This window comes from Ornithodoros turicata, chromosome 1 (assembly GCF_037126465.1).
Source record: "Ornithodoros turicata isolate Travis chromosome 1, ASM3712646v1, whole genome shotgun sequence".
Classification (NCBI taxonomy): Eukaryota; Metazoa; Arthropoda; class Arachnida; order Ixodida; family Argasidae; genus Ornithodoros; species Ornithodoros turicata.
Window position 1 is genome coordinate 105,676,314 of NC_088201.1, and position 26,721 is coordinate 105,703,034.

The window sequence follows — 26,721 nt, forward strand, 5'->3', positions numbered from 1 at the left end:
AAATGGCGGGACTTGCAGATAGATTCATAGAAGCACAGGGGCAGACGTACCTAGGAAAGCCTAAGGGGGAAGAGAGGAAGAATGGCGAAGAAGCGAGCCACAAGCTCAACCTGAGGAGCTCGTCTGATCGCCTAAACCAGCAAAGATGTCATTTGTGTGATAGGTTCGGCCACCGAGCCTGGGAATGCCGCAAGAACTACGCGCGAAATCAGAGGAATGCTCTTACATGCAGCAACTGCGGAAGGAAAGGCCACCGTACAGACGAGTGTCGGGGTAAACCACAAGAAAAGAACCAAGCAGCCTGTGTGGTTGAGATGAAGCCCGACAGCAACGTGACCGACTCTCTTGTGACGAGGTATGTCGAGTTAAAAGATGGCAGGAAGGTGCCCGTCGTAAATGCAATGATGACAACAGATTGCCAAGCGCTGCTCAGGGGCATGCACGTACGCACGGGTAAAATGAAAGACAAGCTGGTATCAGTCCTGCGGGATACAGGAAGCAATACGGTGGTGGTGCGGAGGAGCCTTGTATCAGATGATGAACTAACATGCACGGAGGGCCCCGTATACCTGGTGGATGGCTCCATAAGGATTCTCCCGGAGGCCAACATAATCGTACAAACACCCTTCTACTGCGGAGAAGTGGTCGCAAAGTGTATGAAGGAGCCGCTTTACGATTTGATTCTAGGAAACATTCCTAATGTACGTGAAGCCGACAGCCCAATTGGAGGTTGGGAGGAAGAAACCGCCATCAAGCAAGTGGCAGAGGACCGCGAAACATCAGCGTCTGACAACTGCGCTGGCCCCGGCGTCACCGCAGCAGTGGAGACGCGAAGCCAAAAGAAAAGCCGCAACAGGCGACGAGGGGCAAGGCTGACACGTCTCCAAGCACCGACCGGAGAGGGCGAAGCACCCACAATGGAGGAGATCATTCAAGAGCAGGCGAACGAGCCCAGCTTGAGGTGCTGTTTCGAGCAGGTGGAAAAAAGGTTACCATGCAGGAACAAAAGACAAGAGTTTGAATTTCAAATAAGCAGGGGTCTCCTGTATCGCCACTACCTATCCAATGCGGGCTGAGAGGTCGAACAGTTGGTGCTACCGCGCAGGTACCGAAATACTGTAATCCGGATCGCTCACGAGGGCATTATGGCCAGACACATGGGTGTCAAAAAGACCATGGACCGCATTCTAGAAGATTTCTTCTGGCCAGGCATGCACGCGGAAGTGCAAAGGTTTGTCCGGTCCTACGACATCTGCCAGCGAACCACTCCGAAAGGACGGGTAGGAAAGGTACCGCTTGGAAGTGTCCCCACCATCGACACCCCTTTCCATCGTGTGGCAGTGGACATCATCGGACCCATCTCTCCACCATCCTCGAGGGGTAACCGCTACGTGCTGACCATGGTCGACTACGCGACTCGTTTCCCTGACGCCGTGGCACTGCCCAGCATCGAGACGGAGCGCGTCGCCGAGGCCCTCGTGGAGATGTTGGCACGGAATGGAATACCGAACGAAGTGCTGAGTGACCGAGGCACGAACGTCACTTCCGAAGTAATGAAGGAGGTAAGCCGCCTCCTCTCGCTCAAACAACTTCACACCACTCCCTACCATCCGATGGGGAATGGGCTCGTGGAAAGGTTTAACGGTACCCTTAAGATGATGTTGAAAAGAATGTGTCAGGAAAGACCCACAGACTGGGACCGTTACCTTGGACCGGTGCTGTTCGCTTACCGGGAAGTACCCCAAGCCAGCTTGGGGTTTTCGCCGTTTGAACTTCTCTACGGACGACACATCCGAGGCCCATTATCTGTTCTAAAGGAGCTGTGGACCAACGAAGCGATTGAAGGAGAAGTAAAGACTACGTATGAGTACGTAATGGACCTCAGAAACCGTCTCGAAGAGACGTGCAAGCTGGCCCATCAAGAACTGGAACACTCCAGTGATCGATACAAGAGCTACTACGACAAACGAAGCCGCGCCCGGAAGCTGAACCCGGGTGACCAAGCCCTCATCCTGCTCCCGACGGACCAAAACAAGCTATTAATGCAGTGGAAGGGACCTTATCCGGTGGTGAGCCGTAAGAATGAAGTCGACTACGAGATAGATCTCGGCCACAGATCGCGACTTTTCCACATCAATATGCTTAAGAAATACGAGGAAAGGCACACAGCCGACGCTGAACCCACCGCTGCTACCGCATGTGCAGTGGTTGCAATGAACGAGACAGATGATAATCAAGGCCTGCCAGTGCTATCTCTTCACCAAAATGAGACTTTCCGGGACGTCGCACTCTCCCCCGCTCTAACGGAAGAGCAGAAGGAACAGGTACAGGAGGTGCTGAACAACCACAAATACATATTCTTAGACACACCTGGGAGAACTGATCTGGTACAGTGCGACCTCGAACTAACGACCGAAAAGCCCATCAACACAAAGCAATACCCTTTGCCATTCGCCGTACGCGAAACTATAGAAGATGAAGTACAGGCAATGTTACCTATGGGCATAGTGGAGAAGTGTAACTCCGCTTACAACTCCCCACTACTAGTGGTTAAGAAACCTGATGAAACGCACCGCCTGTGTATCGACTTCCGCAGGCTTAACGATAATCTGGTACAAGATTTGGAACCTAACCTAGAGCTGACGAATTATTCGCAGCGGTAGGGACCAAACGTTATTTCACGAAATTGGACTTCTCAAAGGGATACTGGCAGATCCTGCTAACAGAGGAGTCAAAAAAGAAGACCGCGTTCTCCAGCGAGTCGGGATTGTACCAATTTAAGTATATGCCCTTCGGCATTAAAACTGCGCCTGCCATATTCACACGGCTCATGCGAAAGCTTCTTGGAGATGTCCCCGACGTTGTTCATTATTATGACGACGTACTCATCGCCAGTGACTCATGGGAGGACCACCTCACCACCCTAAGAAAAGTATTTGGGAAGATCAGGACTGCAGGTCTCACCGTGCGAACATCAAAGTGCGAAATCGGCGCCGAAGAGATCTCGTTCCTGGGCCACCGGCTTGGCCCTTTCACCCCTTCCAAAGACACTCGAGAACATTCTCGACGCGAACAAACCGGAAACATTGCGTCAGGTGTGATCCTTCCTGGGGCTAGCTGGCTATTATCGGGAGTTCATTCCCAACTACGCCGAGATAGCAGCACCCCTCACCGACCTCACAAAGAAGGGTAAAGGAAACCGCGTGTCGTGGGGTCCCGAACAAGAGGAAGCGTTCAAGGAGCTAAAGAAGCGGCTATCAAGTGCTCCCGTCTTGAAGTTACCAGACTTCGGACGTCCCTTTGTCTTGCGGACAGACGCATCTGATCGTAGCCTCGGGGCCATACTCCTCGAAGAGGAAAAGGGGATCCTCCACCCGGTTTCATACGCGAGCCGTAAGCTGCTACCCCGCGAGGCCGCCTATTCTGCTATAGAACGGGAGGGGCTGGCCTTGGTGTGGGGGATACATAGGTACAAGACGTACTTGTACGGTCGGCATTTCACAGTGCAAACCGACCATCAGCCGTTACGGTACTTAAAGAAACAAAGACACCTCAACGGCCGCCTCCTCAGATGGAGTTTGCAGCTGCAAGAATATAGTTTTCGTGTCGAGTACATAAAGGGTACCGATAATGTAGGTGCAGACTACCTAAGCCGCATATAATCAGCTAATTTGTATACCAGACCATATGGCATGTGTTATAGTATTGTTACTGCCATTTTCGTGTGCAAACGTTGTCAAGTGCAAATATTTTGAGCGGGGTTGACATTGACTTATGCATCTGTATGCTACTTTAAATTCGTAGTATTGTACGGCTTTACCACATTGTGATGGTTATTTGTGCATTTGTCATGTTGCATTTAAAAGACAGACTATAGGGTTGTCCTATGTATTTTAGGTTTTGGGCGCCTGGTCTATTTAACGGTTTTGTCTCAGGCACTATGCGCTTGTATAGTTCTGTTACGGTAATCACTGCTATACGTTTTAGTGTTATTGAGCTTTGCGAATTATTTTCAATATGAACTGTGTTAATATTCTTAAGGTGAGGGTAGTGTCACAAAGCTCATGTGTTCTTCACAGTAAAAAGAGGGGTCCACGGATACGTACAGTTCAAGCATTTCAATTTTCTTTTGTTAACAGCGCCCGTTTATGGGTCTGGCCTCTGCCGAGAGTCGGACAGGGAGCAAACGGGAACGCAGCTGTAACCGCAGAGTGTCGTTTATGGCGCTCACGTTAATTGGATTTTGGGGATGCTCCCTTTCTTAGCGAACGGCCCGTATATGTATATTTTTTTATGGCAATGCTTCTCAGAATGTAAAAACGCGGGAAAAGGAAAAGTACGGGAAAACTTCCGAGACAACCGGGGAGTTGAAAAGCAGCAGTGCAAGCGAACGGTGGTGTGTCGAGACAGGGTCGACGAAGTGTCGGACTTGGGGACAGTCACCAAGGATCGAGTGTGCCAAGTGTTGTGTGTGTGGTCAACGCTGATCCCCGACACCGAGCATCACCTCTTCGGCTGGCTCCGCCCGAGACGCATTACTTCGGACTCTGGACTCCACCGCCGACACAGCTAAGCTATTTCAATCCTCATCGGATAGATCTAATGTATACCCTCAACCCATAACTCCATCTGTTTAAAACTTCAGTGACCATTGTCTAACTGCCCTTCTACCTATTGTTCCGATTTCACTCCTACTCAAATAGTGTTGTTAATAGAATACCTCTATAGTATCTAACAATTGTTTTGATTAAGTAAATTGTTGTGTTATGAAGGTTACACCTGTGTTTGGCCTCCGGTTCATTCCGCTCCCGCTTCTCCAGAAGTGCACACTGCACCAGTCGACCGTCCAAAACCTCAATCTTTCTTTTGCGCACGAGGCCACCTACCTTGAAAGATTTCTGGTAGGCGGCGGTTACGTACAACATACTGAGAGACAATGTGCCGTCTTGATACTGGACTTTAGCTAGGTCATCTAAACTAACAACGTCAGTGACAGTATCCATGACGGCAACAGATTGCCACGAATCATCATCGCGAAACTTCCAGGGCAGGCACGAAACGGTACATCTCGTCCCGGCGCATGCTGAAGAAGAAGCAAGAAGCTTCCAGACACATCGCCTGCTCTCTGACAAACGCACGTGCTGTTTCTAGACTTTTCGGCGCGACGCTTAAAGTAGCACAGAAGTCATTTTTAACACCCAGTTTTCTTCCTATAAAACTGTTAAGTTTGCCAGTTAGATGGACCATGCGAAGTAATTTACACCACAGAGTCATAATTATCGCAGAAATTGAATTTAAAATACGCCGCAAAAAGCGACCGTGCGCAACGGTGGTGAAGAGCAGTACCAGCCTGTGATCTGCCTGGAACCTCGCGCTGACGCTATAAGGAGAACGCTCGCTGATTGGCCTAGAAAAATGTTGTCTGCTACTCCGCTGTCGTCTGCTACTCCGCTGTTCGGGGTTCTGATAAAGCCTGTCTCCTTGCTCGGTAATGCTTCGGCCTGGCAAAACAGGTTTACGGCGGCAAAGGGACAATGCGCTGACCCCCACTGACCGGCAAACCAGAACGAGTCTCCTTATGCCGTCATCGGTGACGTGCCATCATACCTCCTCATCCTCGTTATAGCTGGAGTGGCGAGTTAAGGGTGAAGGCGCGGAGCTATGTTTATGTGAGTTTTTTTCTGGGAAACAAATTGCACACATCAAAACCTTTCGCGCTATTCGGTATAACGACACACACACTTTCATCAGATGTCTTAATCTGAATTTTTTTTGGATGGCCCTCTGTACTCCTTTAAATGCTTGTGCGCTCCAAGCTGGAGCATTCATTCTTTGGACTCAGTTGTGTTCAGAGAGCTATCACTCTTGTGTTTTGCTACCAAGTAGTCTAATAAACCGTTCGCTGTTTATTTGTTCGCCGACCCATTTCGCTTCGTGACATTTCTGGTGGAAATGCGGGGCATTCCTTGTCCAACGGCCTGGAAGACCAACTGCGACAAAGCAGAAGACAGCTTGGTCTGCCTGCAGAATTCGGTCCATTAGACCCCCTAAACGCAAGAAGAAGATGTCTGCGGAGACCAGTACCCAAGTGGCGCAACCTGTTGCCACGCCCATAGCCCCTGCACGGTCGCCGAAGACATTCAGCGGGGAGTATTACGACGACGTGGACGATTGGGTCGACCACTATGAGCGGATCGCCAAGTTCAACAACTGGAGTGACGACCAGAAGCTCGTCAACGTCTATTTCTCCCTGGAAGGCACCGCGAAGATATGGTTCGAGAACCGGGAGACTTCGCTCACGTCCTGGGACATCTTCAAAAGCAAACTCCGCGAGGCGTTCGCTTTTCAACAACGAGCTGAACGCGCTGAACATCTGCTCCAGAGACGGATGCAGCTGCCAAACGAAAGCGTTACAGGCTTCGTCGAAGATGTGTTGCGGCTCTTCAGGCGAGCTGACCCCAAAGCATCCGAGGAGAAGAAGGTTCAGCGACTCATGAGGGGCGTAAAAGAAGAAATTTGTCGCGCCCTGTCCCGGGATCCACTCGCCACGACCGACCGACGATTTTCTGGACGAAGCCGTCCGCATTGAGAGGACCCTGCTCTCTCGCGCTACAGTCAACGAACGACACCAGGGCTACGAGGCTTTCTCCACGACCGCTGGCCTCGACGTCGGATCGCTCAGACAGCTGATTCGAGAGGTGGTACGCGAAGAAGTACGAGCTCTCTTCTATCCTGAGAAGACCCTTTGTCTTCGATCGGTGCGATCATCAAGGATGAGGTTCAGCAGGCAATCCAGACATCGTCAACCGCCAACCCCGACGCCGAAGTACCGAGACCAACCTACGCCGCCGCTGTGAGACAGGTGCCACCTACTCGTCCGTCGTACTACGGAAACCGTTGGACACCTCCTCGGCCTGTCCAACCTACTCCGAGCGTCCCGCCACACTCTCAGCCGTTTCGCAAAACGGACGTTTGGCGGACTCTCGACTTCAGACCGCTCTGCTACCACTGCGGAGAGGCCCACCACGTGTATCGCCGATGTCCCTACCGACGACTTGGCCTTCCCTGTTTTTCACCCGACGCCCCCCGCCCCCAGCGCGGTAGTCGCCCCGCCGCAGTTGAAGACTATCTACGGCAGCAGAATGCTTCTGCTGGCTCGCGACGCGACCTGTCCCCGAGCGTCCCCCACCGCAGCAGGTCGCCAGGAAGAGCACGTTCACCGTCACCGGCAAGACGACCTGTGTGGCGCAGCCCTAACCGGGAAAGCTGAAGACTGCAGCTCCGGGAGGTGAAGCTGCGGACCGACGACAAGTTACAATTCCTCCAACTCGACGAACAGCAACGCAGCACCAACACGACGCTCGAAAAATTACCAATAACCTGATAATGCTCATCGACGGCCATGAGATGATTGCGTTAATCGATACCGGAGCCGACGACTGTGTTATAAGTGGTAGGTTGGCTAAGAAGCTTCGCAAGGTGCAAACGAAGTGGGATGAGCCTAACAGCGGCACTGCTGGTGGACACGTCGTAACACCGACTGGCCGATGCACGGCACTCATACAAGTGCGTGACATCCAGTACGTCGTCAGCTTTGCCGTCTTGCCGAACTGCCCACGGGATGTAATATTCGGAATGGACTTTCTAGTCGGAAACGAAGCAATCATCGACTTCACAAATGGAGTTATCTCTTTTAAAACGCCGGAAACAGCAGAAGACAAGTGGTGGGCACGAATAACCCCCGGAGAAACGCGCAAACACGGACGTAACCGCCGTGACGACTCAGCACGTCAACCTGCCTCCCTTGTCGTCAGTCCTTGTGACCGCTACGTGCGAGAGAGCACTGACTGGCTGTTTGTTGGCTGAAGGCAACACGCAACTTCTCCTCGAACGAGGAATTGGGATAGCAAGAGGAATTGTGCCCGTAAGAAACGGAATATTCGAACTCCTGGTCACAAATTTTCGCCCGGAGCCACAACACCTGGCGAACGGCACGAAGATAGCCGTCATCGTAGACCAATACTCCACCACGGATGTTTGCCTGATGGACACTGCTCGCATCGCGGTCACCACGGAACACGAGGCCGAACATTTCGACGTAAACCCTCAACTCAATACAACTCAAAAGCAAACCCTTCTCCAGATGCTCAACGATTTCAGTGACTGCTTGGCTGCATCGTCGAAAGTAAGACAAACGCCCATTGCGAATCACCGCATCATCGTCGACGAAAAGGCCCGTCCAATTCACCGCATGCCGTACCGGGTCTCCTGCAAAGAGCGAGAAACGATCCGAACGCAAGTAGAAGAGATGCTAAGAGATGACATTATCCAGCCGTCGACCAGTCCGTGGGCATCGCCGGTGGTACTAGTGAAGAAGGAGGACGGAACACTCAGGTTCTGCGTCGACTACCAGAAACTCAATGAGATAACGAGGAAGGACGTCTACCCGTTATCGCGCATCGACGACACGCTCGATCGCCTTCAAAACGCAAAATTTTTCTCTTCCATGGACCTCAAGACGGGGTACTGGCAAACTAAAGTCGACGAACGAGACCGTGAGAAGACTGCCTTCGTCACTCCGGATGGACTTTACGAATTCAAGGTTATGCCTTTCGGCCTCTGCACAGCACCAGCGACGTTCCAGCGTGTTATGGATACAGTTCTCGCCGGGTTGAAGTGGCAAACCTGCCTGGTGTACCTCGACGATGTTGTCGTCTTCGCAAGAACATTAGAAGAACATGTTGAACGGCTAAAGCAAGTCGTCGAGGCTATCAGAACTGCAGGGCTGACGTTGAAGCCTCAGAAGTGTCGATTCGGCTACGAGGAACTCAGATTTCTCGGCCATCTCGTGAGCAGCGACGGCGTACGCCCCGACCCCGAGAAGACGGCGGCCATCGCAAATTACCGTGTTCCTTCTAACGTGAAAGACGTTCGAAGCTTTCTTGGCCTTTGCGCCTACTACCGACGGTTCATTCCGAACTTTTCAAGAATTGCGTCACCCCTGAATGCCCTCACGATGGACGGATCCACGTTTATCTGGAGTGAAGCCCAGCAACAGGCGTTTGATGAATTGAAGACGCGTCTACAGACCGCACCCGTGCTTGCCCACTTCGATCCAAACGCCGAAACAGAAATACACACCGACGCAAGCAACGATGGTCTAGGAGCCGTGCTCGCTCAACTTCACGACAGCGTCGAACGTGACATCGCTTACGGAAGCAGAACGCTAACCAAGGCAGAGAAGAACTATTCGACGACCGAAAAAGAGTGCCTTGCACTCATATGGGCCATCACAAAACTGCGCCCCTACTTGTACGGACGGCCGTTCAAGGTGGTAACAGACCACCATTCTCTGTGCTGGCTGGCTGGTTTAAGGGACCCCTCAGGACGCCTAGCGAGATGGAGCCTCCGATTACAGGAGTATGACGTAACCGTCACTTACAAGTCAGGAAGCAAACACAACGACGCCGAGTGCCTGTCCCGAGCACCACTCCAGCGACAGGACAACAGCCTCGAGGACGACGACGCCTTCCTCGGTCTAATGAGCGCGACTACCATGTCTACCAAGCAGTATAACGACCCCGAATTGAAGACACTCGTCGACTATCTACAGGGCCGCGCCGACAATGTTCCTCCCATCTTCAGAAGATCACTCCCAAGTTTTTCCCTACGTAATGGTGTTCTCTACAAAGAAAACAACGCACCACAAGGCGCTACGTGGCTTCTCGTTGTGCCTGGGGACATGCGCACCGAGATTCTTGAATCCCGCCACGACGAACCGTCATCAGGTCATTTGGGATACAGCCGGACACTGGCCCGTATAAGGGAAAAGTACTACTGGCCAAAACTGGCCAAGACCGTACACCACTACGTAAGGATGTGCCGGGAATGCCAACGACGAAAAACGCCGCCGGTACGACCTTCTGGGTACCTTCAGCCAATCGCTCCGCCGTCGGCGCCGTTCGAGCAGATTGGGATGGATCTACATGGGCCCTTCCCACGTTCGTCTTCCGGAAATCGTTGGATAATCGTCGCCAGCGACTACCTGACACGCTATGCTGAGACTAAGGCACTTCCACAGGGCACAGCAACAGAAGTGGCGAAGTTTTTCATCGAGAACATCGTACTACGGCACGGAGCTCCGACCGCCTTAATCACCGATAGGGAAACGGCATTTACAAGCAGGCTAACACAAGAAATCCTTCGACTCAGCCACACCGCTCACCGGAGGACAACGGCGTACCATCCGCAGACGAACGGGCTCACCGAACGCCTAAACAAAACCCTTGCCGACATGATTTCGATGTACGTCGACGTCGAGCATTAGACATGGGACGAAATACTGCCTTACGTCACGTTCGCCTATAACACGGCTGTCCAGGAAACAACGGGATTCACACCGTTCCGCCTTGCACACGGCCATGACGCATCGACTATGCTGGACGCGATGCTGCCCCACGAACCCAGTGATGTGGAAAACGACGCTCTGGACTTCACACAGCGAGCAGAAGAAGCCCGCCAGCTAGCCAGACTACGGATTGGTCAACAACAACGCGTCGATGAACGAAGATACAATTTGCGCCGACGAGACGTACGCTGCAGTCCAGGCGACTTGGTATGGGTTTGGACGCCGATTCGACGACGAGGCCTGAGCGAAAAGCTACTGAAGCGGTACTTCGATCCCTACAAAGTACTTCGACGCATTGGAGACCTGGATTACGAAGTGGTACCTGAGAGCAGCGTTCCCTCTCGACGACCCCCGAGGACTGAAATAGTTCACGTCGTTCGACTCAAGCCGTACTACAGCAGGTAGCGCTGAAGACTGGCTGGAAGGAAACAACATGAAAAAAAAAGAGAAGGAGAAGAAACGGCATCGAGACGATGCCCCGTCTACGGAGGGGGCAATGCCACGAATCATCATCGCGAAACTTCCAGGGCAGGCACGAAACGGTGCATCTCATCCCGGCGCATGCTGAAGAAGCAAGAAGCTTCCAGACACATCGCCTGCTCTCTGGCAAACGCACGTGCTGTTTCTAGACTTTTCGGCTGACGCTTAAATGCTTGTGCGCTCCAAGCTGGAGCATTCATTCTTTGGACTCAGTTGTGTTCAGGAGCTATCACTCTTGTGTTTTGCTACCAAGTAGTCTAATAAATCGTTCGCTGTTTATTCGACGACTCGCCGACCCATTTCGCTTCGTGACAATATGACGCTTGAATAGGAGCCTCTGCAGTCACGCAGAGGTCTCTCGTTGAAGTTCGTAGGCTTGGTGAGGCTGCCGAAGAGGGCCATCCAAAAAAATTTCAGATTAAGACATCTGGTGAAAGTGTGTGTGTCATTATACCGAATAGCGCGAAAGGTTTTGATGTGTGCAATTTGTTTCCCAGAAAAAAACTCACATACACATACCTCCACGCCTTCACCCTTAACTCGCCACTCCAGCTATAACGAGGATGAGGAGGAATGATGGAACGTCACCGATGACGGCATAAGGAGACTCGCTCTGGTTTGCCGGTCAGTGGGGGTCAGCGCATTGTCCCTTTGCCGCCGTAAACTTGTTTTGCCAGTTCTCCCGGAGAATTGGGGATAGAAGGAGCGGCCGAAGCATTACCGAGCAAGGAGAAAGGCTTTATCAGAACCCCGAACAGCCGAGTAGCAGACGACAGCGGAGTAGCAGACAACATTTCTCTAGGCCAATCAGCGAGCGTTCTCCTTATAGCGTCAGCGCGAGGTTCCAGGCAGATCACAGGCTGGTACTGCTCTTCACCACCGTTGCGCACGGTCGCTTCTTGCGGCGTATTTTAAATTCAGTTTCTGCGATAATTATGACTCTGTGGTGTAAATTACTTCGTATGGTGCATCTTACTGGCAAACTTAATAGTTTTATAGGAAGAAAACTGGGTGTTAAAAATCACTTCTGTGCTACTTTAACAGTCCGAAGAGCCTCTGGATTAACAGGATCCGGAGGTAAGCCAAACATACGAGCTGGAACAAGCAACATCTCCGCTTGTCAATGACGATGATAAAGGGACCCCGCTTTGGCAATATACATAAGCGTCTGAATGTTGGAGCAGAAACGGTCAGCTAGAAAGCCTGAAGGAAAACTCAGTGGAAACCAGAGTCAGCGCAGCGAGTAAGGAAATTCGGCCCTGAAGGCTGTGAACGAAATTCGGCACCATGGCCCTGTTTTTAACATGACCTTCAGGTTACCACTAAGGGGCAGTAGCTGTGTTCCCTCAGCAAGGATGGTGTTTTATTTTGTGATGCTTAATAGCCATTATTTGGAAGAAGGATAAAAATATGTTCGTCATTGCGACTCACTTGCATCACGAAACTCAAACTTCCTGATGATATTTGGGTGAACAGAAGCGAGTGTTACTTACAGCGGTAACCCGTACTTGTAGAATGGTGGCTGAAGAACCCCAGCCGGGAACGCTGTAATTAAAAAGGAAAAACAAACCTGAACAAAACAGTAGGTTATTTGAAGGTACTTACCAAGTATACTAAGCGTCATACTAATACAAAGTACGGTGTTTTAACATCACTGCAGAACAATTAATATACAACAATTTGTGAAGAAAGTATAATACTGGGGCACATATGATGCCACACTCGAATTACGCAATTGGAAACTTTTCTCATTTCTCGTAAAAGGCTTTTCTAGAGTGCCACACTACTTCCAACATTAGGCGATTTGAAATGCTGTTACGCCGCTTACCTACATGCGGTAGAGATGTGCGCAACCGCCTGCCGCAAGCGGACGCGTATGCATGCCGCCCCCTGCCTCCGCCCGCAACTCTTCACAGCGAAAGCTTGACAAGATGGCGAACGACAGCGAAGTCGAGCTACTCACTGTAGTGAACATTTTCCTTTCTTACATCTGAGCTTTTGCGAAATCAACATCGCAGACGCAAGAAACGCAGGCATTGGGTTCACTCGCTGTGGCGATAGCGCATTCTTTTCTTGTGAACAATGTTTAGCTTTCAACTTTCTGACACCATATCTTACACGTTACTTACCTGCGCTCCCAAATTTTATTCCAGTGTCGCCCCAAAAAGTAATTTTAACGCAACGCTCTATAATGTAGGCAGCAATGGCATTTTATTTCCGTCACAAATTCGCCGGCTGAGAAACGTGAGCGTCACTTCGACATACCTTCCAGTCAACGACCCCGTCAATGCTCTTCGTGCGGGAGACCGGAAGTAAACAAGAACGCACGCAAATTCCGTTTACTTCCTGATTGGCCGAGCATGTGCGGATGCCGCTAAAAATCGTGCACTGCGCGATCGCCAAAAAGCGGAAAGCGGAGGTGGCTTTTCCCGCACAGCGGCAAGGGTCTACCGCGCCGCGTTCGCGTTTCCGCGCAGATTCTCGGCATGTGGGTACGCGGCCTTACTGAAAGCATCGGCGATTCATTGGCCGTTTGCTTCTCGAAGATATCGTAAAGCACTCGAGGTGCAATCTCAGAAAAATTATCTATTCGCAAGCCTGAACCCTTAGTACTCTTACGTCACCAGGAGCAGCAAATCAGTCGGGAACATGGATCACTGTTGGTTGATGAAACGGGGAATATTTCTTGAGTAAGAGGGGATCTCATAAAATAGGAGCAGTACTGTCACCATGAAAAGTGATGCATTAGAAAATGTAAAGGGAGATATATACGTTTATTAAGAAAAAAAAAAAAGAGGAAGGAAAGGTTAGCTATGCAATGAGCCGGCTTGCTATTCAAAAAAATGAAAAAGAAAAAAAAAACGGAAAAGGAAAAGAAGGAAAAGGAAAGAATGGAAAAAGAACGAAAGAAAGAACAAAAGAGACACTAGAACAACGTCACGTGCAGTTAATGATTTCTGAGACTTAGAGAAAACCGAAGAGGGTGACAGTGACAATCCACTGGTTGAGGTGCAGGACTGGCCATGGAGAGGGGCCAGCGAAAAGTCGTTACATACAATCTCGAGCAGACAGCAACGGGGGGTGGTCCTATGGTGAAGGTGCTGCTGACAATGTAAGAGCTGGTGTGGGATGTCAGCTACCGCGCCACAGACACTGCAGTTTTGTGAGTTTAGCCAAACCATTTTGAAGTGAATGGAGGGTGTACGGGCAAAATTGAGGCGTAGCAGGCAGCAAAATGTAAAGCTTTGGTATGCACTAAACGCAAACATGTGTGAATAATGTACTGTTCGGGTGTTAAAAGCAATGTCGACAATGGGCGCAAAATAATACTTACTAATTTCGTTGTTCCCAGGATGGTAGAAAGCATTTACCACAGCTGGGCCAGTGAGCCACCTGGGCGATGTCATAAACAATTGCATCAGCATCTTTCGCAAAATACGTGGGTGTTCAGCTTTGAAAGACCTGATATGTGTTTAACCTGAGTTTAGATTAATGAGCCGCTTGAAAGAGGCATCAGTCATGCACCCTCCGCGTTTCTGCAACCACGCTGAGCAGATAGCGCCGTAAATAGAATACTGTCAACTTGCATGCACTATGGAGCCTCCTCGTAATACCAAGAAACCGAAATCCGAGCTAGACAACATCGCCTAACCATTGCTGCTAACAATGGCTCTTGGTGGAATGTAGCGTGAAAGAAACATTCTTGGTTGTATTGGTACTAGTAATATTTTTCGAGTGCATCATGAGTAGAGCCCGGATTTTTAACACGAAAAAAACTTCTTTTAGGCTCCTACAAAAGGCGCTAAAATCGCGATTTTTGCAGTAAAAATTACTATATAGGCATTATAAACTGTCTGTTTTTTTCTTCATACGTAGCAGTGAAAGTGCAAAAACAAAGTGAATAACGCTTCCGTCTGTTCCGTCTGCAACTCGATTTCGTTTTCAGCAGTACCACAAGACTCGCAACAGCTAGCAAACATGGGGGATCAAGTCTCCTCACACTGGACGGGGCGTCATTTTGGCTCGGGTGACTACCTGGCACTGACTACACGAAAGGAGGGCAGCATCCCCAAGTTGCCAAACTGTAGGGATTGTACACCTACCTTCATATGTCCCTCCCCAGCATTATACTGTGTGTGAAATTCGTTGTGCAAAAAAAAAAGAAAAGAAAAGAAAAACAAGAAAGATAAGATAAGGACGGAAAGGGAACAGGAGCGAAAACTAAAAAGCTCTTTAACATGTAAGCACGCAATAGCGCTGAGAGTCCTAGGTTTCGACAAAACCGTTACGAAACGTCCCTATATTTTATAATATCCACCCACTCAACAACAATACAATTCTGGAAGCGAGAGAAAGAACGAGTAAGTGACTGTACTGAGTAACCGATTTTCAATTCTCAGCTTACATTCCAGTAACTTTGAGATACTCGCTTCTTTGAAGCAATATCGATGGTTTCAAAATGACGTGCGAGGTGATCGACGTCAACTGCGCTGTATAACGGAGTATCGCCACTTCTTAAGGTCCACTATAGGCACTTTTCGATGTTTAGTCGGAGTTTTAGGCACCTGCACCAACATAGGCATTGACACCGGAATAGGCACTTATAGACACTATCGAAACGATGCGGGAGGTTCGCTAGCACCAACTTTATTCTCATGTATTGAAAAGGCACTTTTAATCCACACGAAAAAAAACGTGCTTTTTCCTAGGAATCCGAGCTCTAATCATGAGACTATAATTCTCCTTTGAGCTTTCCCTATACAGAGTGACTAAAAAATTGAACGTTGTTATATTCTCAGCGCTGTATATATGTTTTTAAGACACACGTCTAAAGTCTATTAGTTGGCACTGCTTATCACAAAAAATCTACTACGACATATTTCATGTAAATTGAACAATGTCTTGAAGCGCTGCACGATTCGACAAATGTATGGGAAGGTTGAAGGGCGTCTTCCCCTCCTATTATCTAATGCATTAGGCACGTAGCTAAAATGTTGATTCTCCATCACGTAGTGAGTAAAGTTCCTTCCAAATACAGTACCTGTTTTCTGAATCTCACAGTTCATGATTGCCTGGGAAGCACGTGTGTTAAGTGTCGGCGTATGTATTTTTATTCCGTATAGTAGCGTTGCGAAGCAACTTTTACGCGTATGTCCAAGTGTCACAGTTGTATCTGTCAGTAGCGACCTATCATACTAACACACGCTGCAGTTCCTTGTGTTTTCTCTATGGAATACAACGGTAGTAAACTCACTCAGTTGTCTTGTTGTAAGAAGTATGTAGATTTCCCAGCTTTGTAAGACCGAGATTTTTGAAGAGGTTAGTGATGACTTTCACGTACGGTGTATCTGGCTCGAACATTTCTACCTACAAATGTTTGAAATTGCATCTTCAGGGGTATAAAACCGTAAACTGCATACATAACCACTGTACCACTCATAGAATTGGGCAGAAGCCATAAATTTTCCGCGAATAAGGTAGTAGTAGAGTTTCGTACCCCTGCAACACAAACACAAAAAATATTCAGGGTGTGTGCAGAAAAACGTGACCCGCATTTTTACATGTAACTCGTTCTCTACTTCCCCGGGGAACTTCCGGTGGCGTACGATGGCGTATTTATGCGTGCGAAAGCTAAAAAAGAAATCTTGGAAGCCATACTCAGAGTAAAAAAAAATAAACAGAGCGCGGAAACATCGGCTCCCATGCATTAGAATAGGGCGATCATGACAGTGCATGGTAGTGCATGGCGGTCTCAGGAGAGTTATGTGCAGGCGCCGCTACGGGCACTACCGATGAGCATCCATGTGGGACATCGTTTCGATTTCTGCACCGATAGCTCCCCTAGCGGTACTTGAACACAACTCTCCTGCATCCGCCATGTTGCCGTATTCTGACGCACGGAGGCCGAAGTTTTCGTTGCTCTGTCTATTTTTTAAGCTGAGTATGGCTTCCACGATTTTTCTGCAGATTTCGCACGCATAAATGCGCCATTGTGCGCCACCCTAAGTTCGTTAGTTAGGTAGACAACAAGCTATGTGCCTAAATGCGGGTCACGTTTTTCTGCACACACCCTGTACATGAAGTTCTTAAAGGGGCCGTCACATCGATGCCGGCTGATTTCGAAGCAACAGGGTTCGCGTACTTGGGAGGTCCCCTGCTGTAGCTACGGGGGCAATCCCAGAATCGCGTCTAGGGGATGTCGCCTGGACGCTTACATTTGCTGATCAGACGGCCACAGGCAGTTTCAGGTTGTGTAAGATAGGGTCATCTTATTCCACCTGGAGCATTGATAACGGTATTGAAAATCCCACGAGAAAGGGCGGCGTGGTCTAACTGTTTATTTATTTATTTATTTATAGTACCCTCAGGGCCAGGAGGCATTGCAGAGGAGAGGGGCAAACAAATAGGCATATAACAAAGGATAAAGCTCTGTAGATACAAAATGTAACACAAAAACAATTAGCAATACATGTAAATGTAGTTACAAGTACAAATGACACTTTCACTGCGTGATATTAGTGGTTAGGGTCGTGAAGTAAGTCTTCGAGTGTGTCCTTGAAGGTAGATGAATCCCGGATATTAACAACGTTACGCGGTAGACGAGACGTGCGGATGAAAAATAAGTCAGAAAAAGAATTGGTGTTGCAAGACATGAAGACCTTCCGTGCATGATCGATGCGTTGTGAAATGTATAGTGGAGCCGATAGGTAAGACGAAAGAACGGGATCATCATGGTAGTATATTTTTGGAATAGGATGAGACGGGCCATTTTACGGCGATGGGAGAGAGGTGATAGCTGTAAAAGTTGTTTCATGTGTGTTACGCTAGATGTGCGGTTGGAATTTGACAGGATAAAACGCGCGGCTCGATTTTGCACTGATTCGATCATTTTCACTAGGTTATCAGCAGCCGGGTACCACACCGAAGCCGCATATTCGAGTTTGGGTCGAACGAGTGATTTATACAGATGAAGCTTCACATTGGTAGGAGCCTGATGAAACGAGCGGCGAATGAAACCAAGAGTTGAGTTTGCATGACCGCATATATGGGCTATGTGAGTTTTCCATGACAGGTTAGACGATATGTGGACACCTAGGTACCTGAACGTGGACACTCTTTCAAGGTTCACACCACTGATGTTGTATTCAACTAGGGGGGATGGTTTGCGGGATCGAGATATTCTCAGATGCTTGCACTTACTGATGTTCAACTCCATGGACGAAGTGGAACACCAGGTCACAATAGAGGCCAGGTCGGACTGTAGCTGGTTAGTATCGAGATTGTTGGCAGTAGGAGCGTATATGACACAGTCATCGGCATAGAATCGCGTAGTGGAGGAAACGAGGGTCGGCAAGTCATTGATGAAGATAAGGAAAAGTAGTGGACCTAGGACGGGTACTCCTGATACTACAGGTGCGGATGAAGAATTGGTATTGTTCACGTGGGCAAATTGCGAGCGATCAATCAGGAATGCCTGGATCCAGGCCAGGATTTTAGTGTCGATATTAAGGTAGGAAAGCTTCGCAAGTAAATGGCTATGGGATACCTTGTCGAAAGCTTTATTGAAGTCGAGAAATATACAGTCGACTTCTAATCCAATGTCAAGCTAGCGGAGGATGTCATGAGAGAAGGCTGCTAAATGCGTTTCGCAGGAAAACTGCTTGCGAAAGCCGTGCTGATATGGGGTGAAAAAGGCGTTCGACTCAAGGTGACGGATAAGATGGGAGTATATAATTTGTTCCATGATCTTGCATGGTACACTGATATGGGGTGGACTGAGTGATATGGGGTGAAAGCTGGCTGCTTGGTTCACGCTACCCGATTTGTGGACTGGTATAACGATTCCGGTCTTCCAGGCATGGGGCAACGTTCCAAACTCCAGGGACTGCTCGAACAAGTTTGTCAGTATCACGGATGAGTAGATTTTTGTGCTTTTGAGAAATTTGCTGTTAATATAGTCCACCCCAGAGCTAGAGCGTAGCTTAAGCCCCTCGATTATCCTAACCACACCGAGTGGATCGAATTGTAGAGGAGGTGGTGTTCCTCTACATGAGTCCCGACCGGCGATGATGGAATGTCCCAGCGGGCAGATGGTCGTGGCCTCACGCTAGGACGGTGCCGGTAGAACTGAGGCAGGTGCTCCAGGCGCGCTCCAGGTGCTCCAGCGCAGGTGTGGAGAGCTAAGTCACGAAGGGCCGGCCAGCAGTGGAGACGATAAAGGAATGAATGGTTGCGCGTGAGAACGTGCCTGTCGAATATAGATGAAGGTGGCGATGAAGGCGAGCGATAGCGATATGCCGCTACACGAACATCAGGGCGTCCATTGGCATAAGATTACGTGATGGTGGTAGATGTGGGCAGTTCCTACTGACAGCGGAAAAGACACTGGCAAAAAATTCGTTGAAAACGTCAGCAGATTGATTGCATGGAATCGGCCTGCCATCTCTATCAAGACGCCAAATAGTGGTGTTAAACCAAGGTGAGTCGAGCGAGGAAGTGACTCTAGTAAGTGGAATGTATTTCTCTATGAGCTCGGCAACATTGTCACTAAACAACTGCCAGTTCTCTTCTACTGTCCGACTTGAGAAGTCATTAGCGAAATGAGTATAGATATTTTCTAGCTCACGATTTATGGAAGCAAAGCTGTTTATCATTGCGAATGCTTTTTCTATGAATCATTCGCGAACGGAGAGGAAAGTTGCTGTAGAACTGTAGAACATCGTGGTCACTTAGACTGAGCAAATGTAGGATGTCAGATGCTCTTTCAAGATCTGAGACTAATACCAGATCAAGTATACTGGACTTCTCATCAACGACCCTCGTGGGGAGTGCAACCAACTGACTGAGGTTAAAATCGTTACACAGCTCAACAAAGTAGGCTGCTTCGTTCGAGATGGTGTGAGCATGGGATAATGTCCTTTGCCAATCTATTCCGGAATAGTTGAAATCACCTAATAGGAAAAGTGGAGTGTTTGGGTATCTTGTTACTACGAGATTTAATGCATCGTGTAGTTAATTCACGAATGTATTGTTGTGAAGAGGAGGCCGATAACAAATACCGATAACCATGGGGTTAGAAGCACTTTCGATGGTTAACCGTAAAGCTTCAAGTTTAGAACTGATATGGATAGGTGATGCAATAAAAGAGTTAGAGACAGCAATCAATACACCGCCGCCTGTCCTGGCTGGGCGATCATATATATACACACTGTAGCTCTTGGAGCAAGTAAAAAGTTCAGTGTTCGATATTTTGGCCGACAGCCAAGTTTTCGTTAGGCATATGATATCAGCATCACAAGAGTCAATCAATGCACGTAGCTCATCGCGTTTCTTTATCAAACTGCGCATGTTATTACTTCTTCTTTAGTACTGCGTATGTATGTTATTCGATTTAGTACATGACAACAGCAGACGGAGAACGTTGAGAGTGTAGAGGCACTATCACCACCATCGTCAATGCCAATAGCACCTGGCACGCGGCAGCAGAGGCACGTCGTCGTCGTCCACGGGCCGCCACATCACTCCCCACACAGGAACGTGACTTGTACAGTCCAACGTAGATCACTCGGAGATGTTCACCGTGACGAACCGATTTTGGACAGATTTTAGGCGAGTTGAGTGAACGTGTTTTTCACCGTTTTCCCGCTTTCTTCAACGACATCAGTCATGTCCAGGTTGAAGTCCAGTTTCGACGACATATCTTTATTTCTCAGTGAACATGACGCCTTGTCCTCGACTGCAATGTTGCTGATCGCCTCTTCAACCTCTCCAGGCTTCGCAGCAGAACGTGACTTTTCAGCTATTCTGGCTTCAGAGTCCGTTTGCGTCACAACAATGTTGGAGCCTACGATCTCCGCACTGTGCCGGGCACCATTCTCTGGTCTTGGTTGTTCCTTTGGAATCGATGTCGCTGTACAGATGCTCAAAAGCACAAGGGAATTGTCTTGCCTCCAAGGTCAAGCGTGCTCCCAATATCGCTGTCCTTTAAAACAGTCGAAGTATTTCGATAATTATTTCAGAAGAGTGGCCCTCTGCCAGACGTTTTCGACCCAAAACGTGTGAAGCTCCATCATACGTGGCCGATACACCATGTCGCAGTCTTCATGACTCACTGAGGAATCTCTACTCGGGCTCGCACCATAACGGCGATGTGGAATTCCTGGTATCGATCGCACGCTGCACAGTCTTCTTCCAAAAGATTTTCATCAATGGTACTGTGAACCCTTTCATTAAGCTGCGCTAAGGACTCCGCCTTCGCTTCCGAAACAGAAAAAAGAAAAACGGGGAAACGTAACTCCCTAAGAACCAACGAGGACGCGATCTTGAGAAAGATTGCCGTGGCGGTGCGAGGGTCTCGTTCAGTTATGAGGCGGCTGGACGGCGTCTTTCCTCCTCTGCACGTCGCACTCTCACTCCTCCGCTCAGGGAGTGACGTTACCCCGCTGGAGCTTCCGCTGCGCCGCCGAAGCAGCGCTGATCTTATAAAATTTAACATATATGTACTTTTCGGACGAAAGAGTTAGCCTGGTATATTGTCAGCCGATGCTGAACATAGGCACCGGTTTCGTAGATGGATTTGCAGATGCGACCTCGCTTTGAAATGTTAAGCGATGCACAATCTGAGGAACAGCGTCACAAGGGCTAGCAACTGGAAAAAATAAATAAATAAAAGCGAGAAAGAGAAATCATGGGTGGGTGGTATCAGAGACACCGCCGCACTGATTTCCGTGAAATGTCTGATGCCGCGCCGCCGCACGGCGATTTATATACTGGCGTCGCGTTAAAGTTGGCAACTAGTACAGGTCACCCATCGCGTAGTAGCCAAGGCCCCCGAATGGCGCGTCCTAGTTTCCTGTTACTTGTTGTAGGCCGACACAAGGTCGCTAGCAAATGAGCACTACATGTGATGACCTGGTCGAGTGTGACAGCACGCACGTCGCACATAACGTGTCGGTAAGGCTGCAGTATATCTGAGCTTTATTCGCGCGTCTGCCGGAAGCGTCAGTCTAAACACCGAGTGAACTGTCGTCCCACGTATCGTCACTGCAGCCTTGCCTGTCGACGCAAAGAGCACGTGGGCGTTATGCTGCGGCGGTCGCCCGTCCATTGCGACTGTCAATCGATTGTACGTGTCCATCACTATGCGTATCGCGCAGGGCTTGCCGCTTCCCCGTCGTGCAAGTGAATAACGTCTAGATTGGCCTGCCCTGCTCGGTCCCTTGCGTCACATGTTACGGTCTGAAGTGCAGATGATATATGACTTCCAAGACTATCTCGTGCTGCTCAGGAGGAGAAATATTGCGCCGCGATGCGTCGCAGTACTGGCCCGCATTGCACTTGATAGTAGGTGGGCAGACAACGTAGCATCATTAAGGAGGCGAGACCTCTTGGCCTCGCCCGCGCTTATTATTATGAAGGGCATGGGCTTGCCCAACTGCCTATTCATAGCGAAGACATCCTGCTTTCGCCCTGCCCAGTACTGCGCCGAGTTTGGCTTGTCTTCAAGAAGGCAGAATACATTTCAGTTAGCTACTCGATGAATTTGCGATTTTCGATCTGCCTTCGCGTAATGTTTTGTGTGTGCCCTAAGAATCGGAAGGTGTTGTAAATGCCGTCGATCGCCCGCAAGCGCATGATCTTCGTGCCATATACAGCACGTGCTGAGGGGTTACGCTGCGCCTGTCGCCTGATTTCTGACATGCACATCGTATGTGGCGTCGCCCGTACGCGCTCCACAATCTGCCTTCGCCTCGGTGTAGCACCAAGAAGCTATGATGTATATGTTAAGGGGGTTCTATCTCTGTCCAGGGGCGATGTCGAGGCATTTAGCCTCGTCCCATAGCATGGTGTGCTGATGGGCGCAGCTCGTCCCAGACTCTAACCAAAAATGACGCGACGTTCCCCTTATCTGGTTCCGAGCGCGGTCTATCTGGCCAACAGATTAGCTCCTACACCAACTCCAAAAGTGTCGCCCTCTAACGTGGTTTGTCTGCCGCTCTTTCTGCCCTGGGAAAGTGCGTAGTCCTTGTTTCGGCTCCCTTGCATCGCGATATTCAGCGATTGATATTTCAACGCACGTGCGCATTTAAGGAAGGGAGTTGCCTCAGGACAGAAGCCGCCGATATTTCGAACAGAGACTGTTCTTCTTCTGGGCACCGTCCTCATCATTGGCATGGTATTTAAAGGGTTAGGTGTGACGTGTTTAAAGGTTCATTCGAATTGTGGGTCAACAGCCCGGAGGGAAGAAAGGTTCCGTACGGGCTTTTACGGCAGGAGTGAATGGCTGCTTTGTTAGAGTGTGGAGGGGATTATGTGAACGTAGTGATCTAGGCTACAGACCGGTTACAGAAAAATGGAAGGTTCACGAACACGCGGACGAAACGGGACAACAGGCAAGAATTGGCAAGCATAGCGAAAGATAAGGAGGTTAGTGGTTACGTGGGGGAAATTCCAGAACCAGCAAAGGGTTTTTTTTTTTTAATATTTGTAATGCAAAGTTGTCGCATGCAATAAAGAAAGTAGAAAGCAGTGGCCATGCAGAACATAACAGATGATAATGGAGGTAGAGCGGAAAAGCATATTTTATTTGTGAAGTGTTTCTAGGGTGCCTTGTGATTTGTTGATACCGGACGGGTGAAGAGCGTTGAACTTGTATATGAGATAAGACTCCCTATCACGTCTGTCACGTGTGGATCTAAACCCGGTTTCTAGAATATATAGTTTAATGTTGTCAAAATTGTGACCAGGAACGTTAAAGTGTTCGGCGACTGCTTTGGGGAGTTTGTTGGACGTGTCGGACGTACTGGACACAGAACCGACACGTCCAACAAACTCCCCAAAGCAGTCGCCGAACACTTTAACGTTCCTGGTCACAATTTTGACAACATTAAACTATATATTCTAGAAACCGGGTTTAGATCCACACGTGACAGACGTGATAGGGAGTCTTATCTCATATACAAGTTCAACGCTCTTCACCCGTCCGGTATCAACAAATCACAAGGCACCCTAGAAACACTTCACAAATAAAATATGCTTTTCCCCTCTACCTCCATTATCATCTGTTATGTTCTGCATGGCCACTGCTTTCTACTTTCTTTATTGCATGCGACAACTTTGCATTACAAATATTAAAAAAAAAAAAACCTTTGCTGGTTCTGGAATTTCCCTCACGTAACCACTAACCTCCTTATCTTTCGCTATGCTTGCCAATTCTTGCCTGTTGTCCCGTTTCGTCCACGTGTTCGTGAACCTTCCATTTTTCTGTAACCGGTCTGTAGCCTAGATCACTACGTTCACATAATCCCCTCCACACTCTAACAAAGCAGCCATTCACTCCTGCCGTAAAAGCCCGTACAGAACCTTTCTTCCCTCCGGGCTGTTGACCCACAATTCGCATGAACCTTTAAACACGTCACACCTAACCCTTTAAATACCATGCCAATGATGAGGACGGTGCCCAGAAGAAGAACAGTCTCTGTTCGAAATATCGGCGGCTTCTGTCCTGAGGCAACTCCCTTCCTACATTCTACCGGTTCGCTGGATTTCTACCCATCTACGTGCGCATTTAAGGTCTTTTAGACATGAAATGACTTTCAACGACGAATATTTCCAGTTCTGCTACCTCGCTTTTGCGCGTAATCCCCTAGTTTAAGAGTTAAATAATGAATTTTAAGTAATTGGTGATCTTGGTCGTTACATACTTTCTATGAGAGAATGTTCGCATGGCTCAACGGCAATAACTCAGCGGCAAAAATGGGATTTATTTTGCTCTGTTAGTTTTTTAGTAAAGTTTCTGCAAGAAATAAAAATAAACACCCTCTATAGTGGTGCCAACGTGAAGCAGCCCAGCTTGGAGATCTTGTAACAGTACAGGTCACCCAATCGCCTGTGCCGCGCTGCGCTAACATTCGTGTGCCTGACTTACGTCATCATAATGTTACTATCGTTGGGGCTTGCTTTACTGCTGAGGGGTGCGAATGTTTAAGACTCGTTAATTTAAGGTGTAATATGTTTGCGGAATAAAAACTTGACCAAGTACACTGTGAAGCTAATCGGACGTTACCGTATAGGTGTGATCAGACTTGTGCCCGTTACCCAAAAAAAGGAACTAAATACCGTTACCCGTTACTTCAGAAAAAAGTAGCTAAATACGTTACTCGTTACCGACATACAAAAGTAACGAGTTCTCGTTACTCACAGGTAACGAGTTACTTTTACGTTACCGCGCATAGTTAAAGGGTCCAACGAGACATGCCGCACACGTGTCAACGTGATTATTGACCCTTCGTTTTGTCTTGTTGCCCCTCTGCGTCGCGTCTTGGGTATGGGTCATTGTAATAAACCTTTTGCTGAGTCTGATAATGTGTCGTCCGTCCTTCGTGGTCCGTGTCTCTCGGCCCCTTACCATGAGTCTATATCAGCTTGCCTGGACCCTTCCTTCTTTCCGAAGTGGGGGTGATCGGAGACTATGAAGACACAAGAAAAGACACCGGTTTTCGTGCCAACGATCATCAATGGTTCCCGAAAACAGAGGAGGGGCTGCGTCATAATTTAGGGCGCTCAGAAGCTTAGCAAAGACAAGTAGAGGCTAGAAGTCGAAACGCGTTTTTTGTAGCCACAACACAATTGGTGCCCATTCTTGGGAAGGAGTGATGGTCCGAGATTACGGAAACAAGAGAAAAGACAACAACACATCCAGCCAGGGATTGCAATAGTACTTTGAGTCACACGTGGTCGTGGGTCACGCAGGTCAGATCCGCACGCATTGCGCCACACGGAGTGCCGAAATGTGCTGCCCCACGCTGAAGAAAAGGAACGAGTAACGTCAGTAACGAGTTACCAATTTTTGTAACTGATTCCGTTACTATTACCATATTTTAAAAAGTAACTGAATCGTTACTTCGTTACCAAAAAACGTAACCGTTACCAAGTAACGAGTTACTTGTAACGAGTTAGGCACAACTCTGGGTGTGATACATACGTTTCTGGATGCGATGGTCGCTTTAACGGATGACAGTCTGTCGGTATAGGGTGTAGCTAACCCCAACAAAAATAACAAACCTCAACAATTTCACTACTCGTCGTGGATATGATCCACCGGCCTGACTGCGCCTCATATCGATTTTATCTAAATCCGAACAAGACTTAACGAAAATCACTCTGGCAAATGCTTCATTTAACCTTTTGTGATGAAAGTAGAAACGCGACGGCGGTATCGGTGTGCGTACTTACAGCGATAGCTGTACAGTGGAGGTATCAAGGGGGATTCAGGAGTTGGCGGAAGAGTGCCTGAAGACAGTAGTCTGAGACAGTACAGCGTTTCCGCCCCAGCCTTACAGAGGTCGCCACAATTTCACTTTGTAATGTCACAGGTGGGTCCAACAGCTATCGCTCTTAGTGAAATAACGCGAAAAATGCGCGATAATTCTGCCATAACTTTTTACCTAACCATTACGTAAGCACATTACTTACGTATTTGTACTTTTCTTCCAAGTAGCAGTCATCCATCAGCCAATCTGCGTATCCAATCTTGGGTGTCATGGAGTCCACCTGCGACAAATAAAAAGAAAGGAATAAACAACATTAAGAATGGTTATAAAGGCAGTTCCATAATGTGACAACCGTTACCTTCTTTAAAGCCTCGCCTTTCGTCCCATTGTCCATCCATTCCTTTTCTTCTATGAGCGCGTGGAATGTTTTCTTTAACTCCTTCACAAATGTTTCCGTCTGAAAGGTAAGACATCCTATACTGTGTATGCATTTTAAACCTTACGGTATGTATCTTAGAAGCTCAAGAACAACGCGACGCAGCGCACTTGGCATGTACTGAT

The 26,721-nt window shown here is 48.7% G+C and overlaps 1 protein-coding gene across 3 annotated transcripts in view; it reads right to left on the reverse strand.

Annotated features, from left to right (window-relative positions):
• Positions 1–26,721, reverse strand: part of LOC135378537 (neprilysin-4-like) — a 160,529-nt gene that overhangs the window by 38,965 nt on the left and 94,843 nt on the right. For all 3 annotated transcript variants that reach the window (XM_064611593.1, XM_064611591.1, XM_064611592.1), the window contains 5 exons: positions 26,519–26,617; positions 26,363–26,440; positions 16,143–16,255; positions 14,223–14,281; positions 12,382–12,433 (listed from right to left, as the gene is read on the reverse strand). In XM_064611593.1, coding sequence (XP_064467663.1) covers positions 12,382–12,433; positions 14,223–14,281; positions 16,143–16,255; positions 26,363–26,440; positions 26,519–26,617 — 401 coding nt within the window. The remainder of the gene's footprint in view (positions 1–12,381; positions 12,434–14,222; positions 14,282–16,142; positions 16,256–26,362; positions 26,441–26,518; positions 26,618–26,721) is intronic.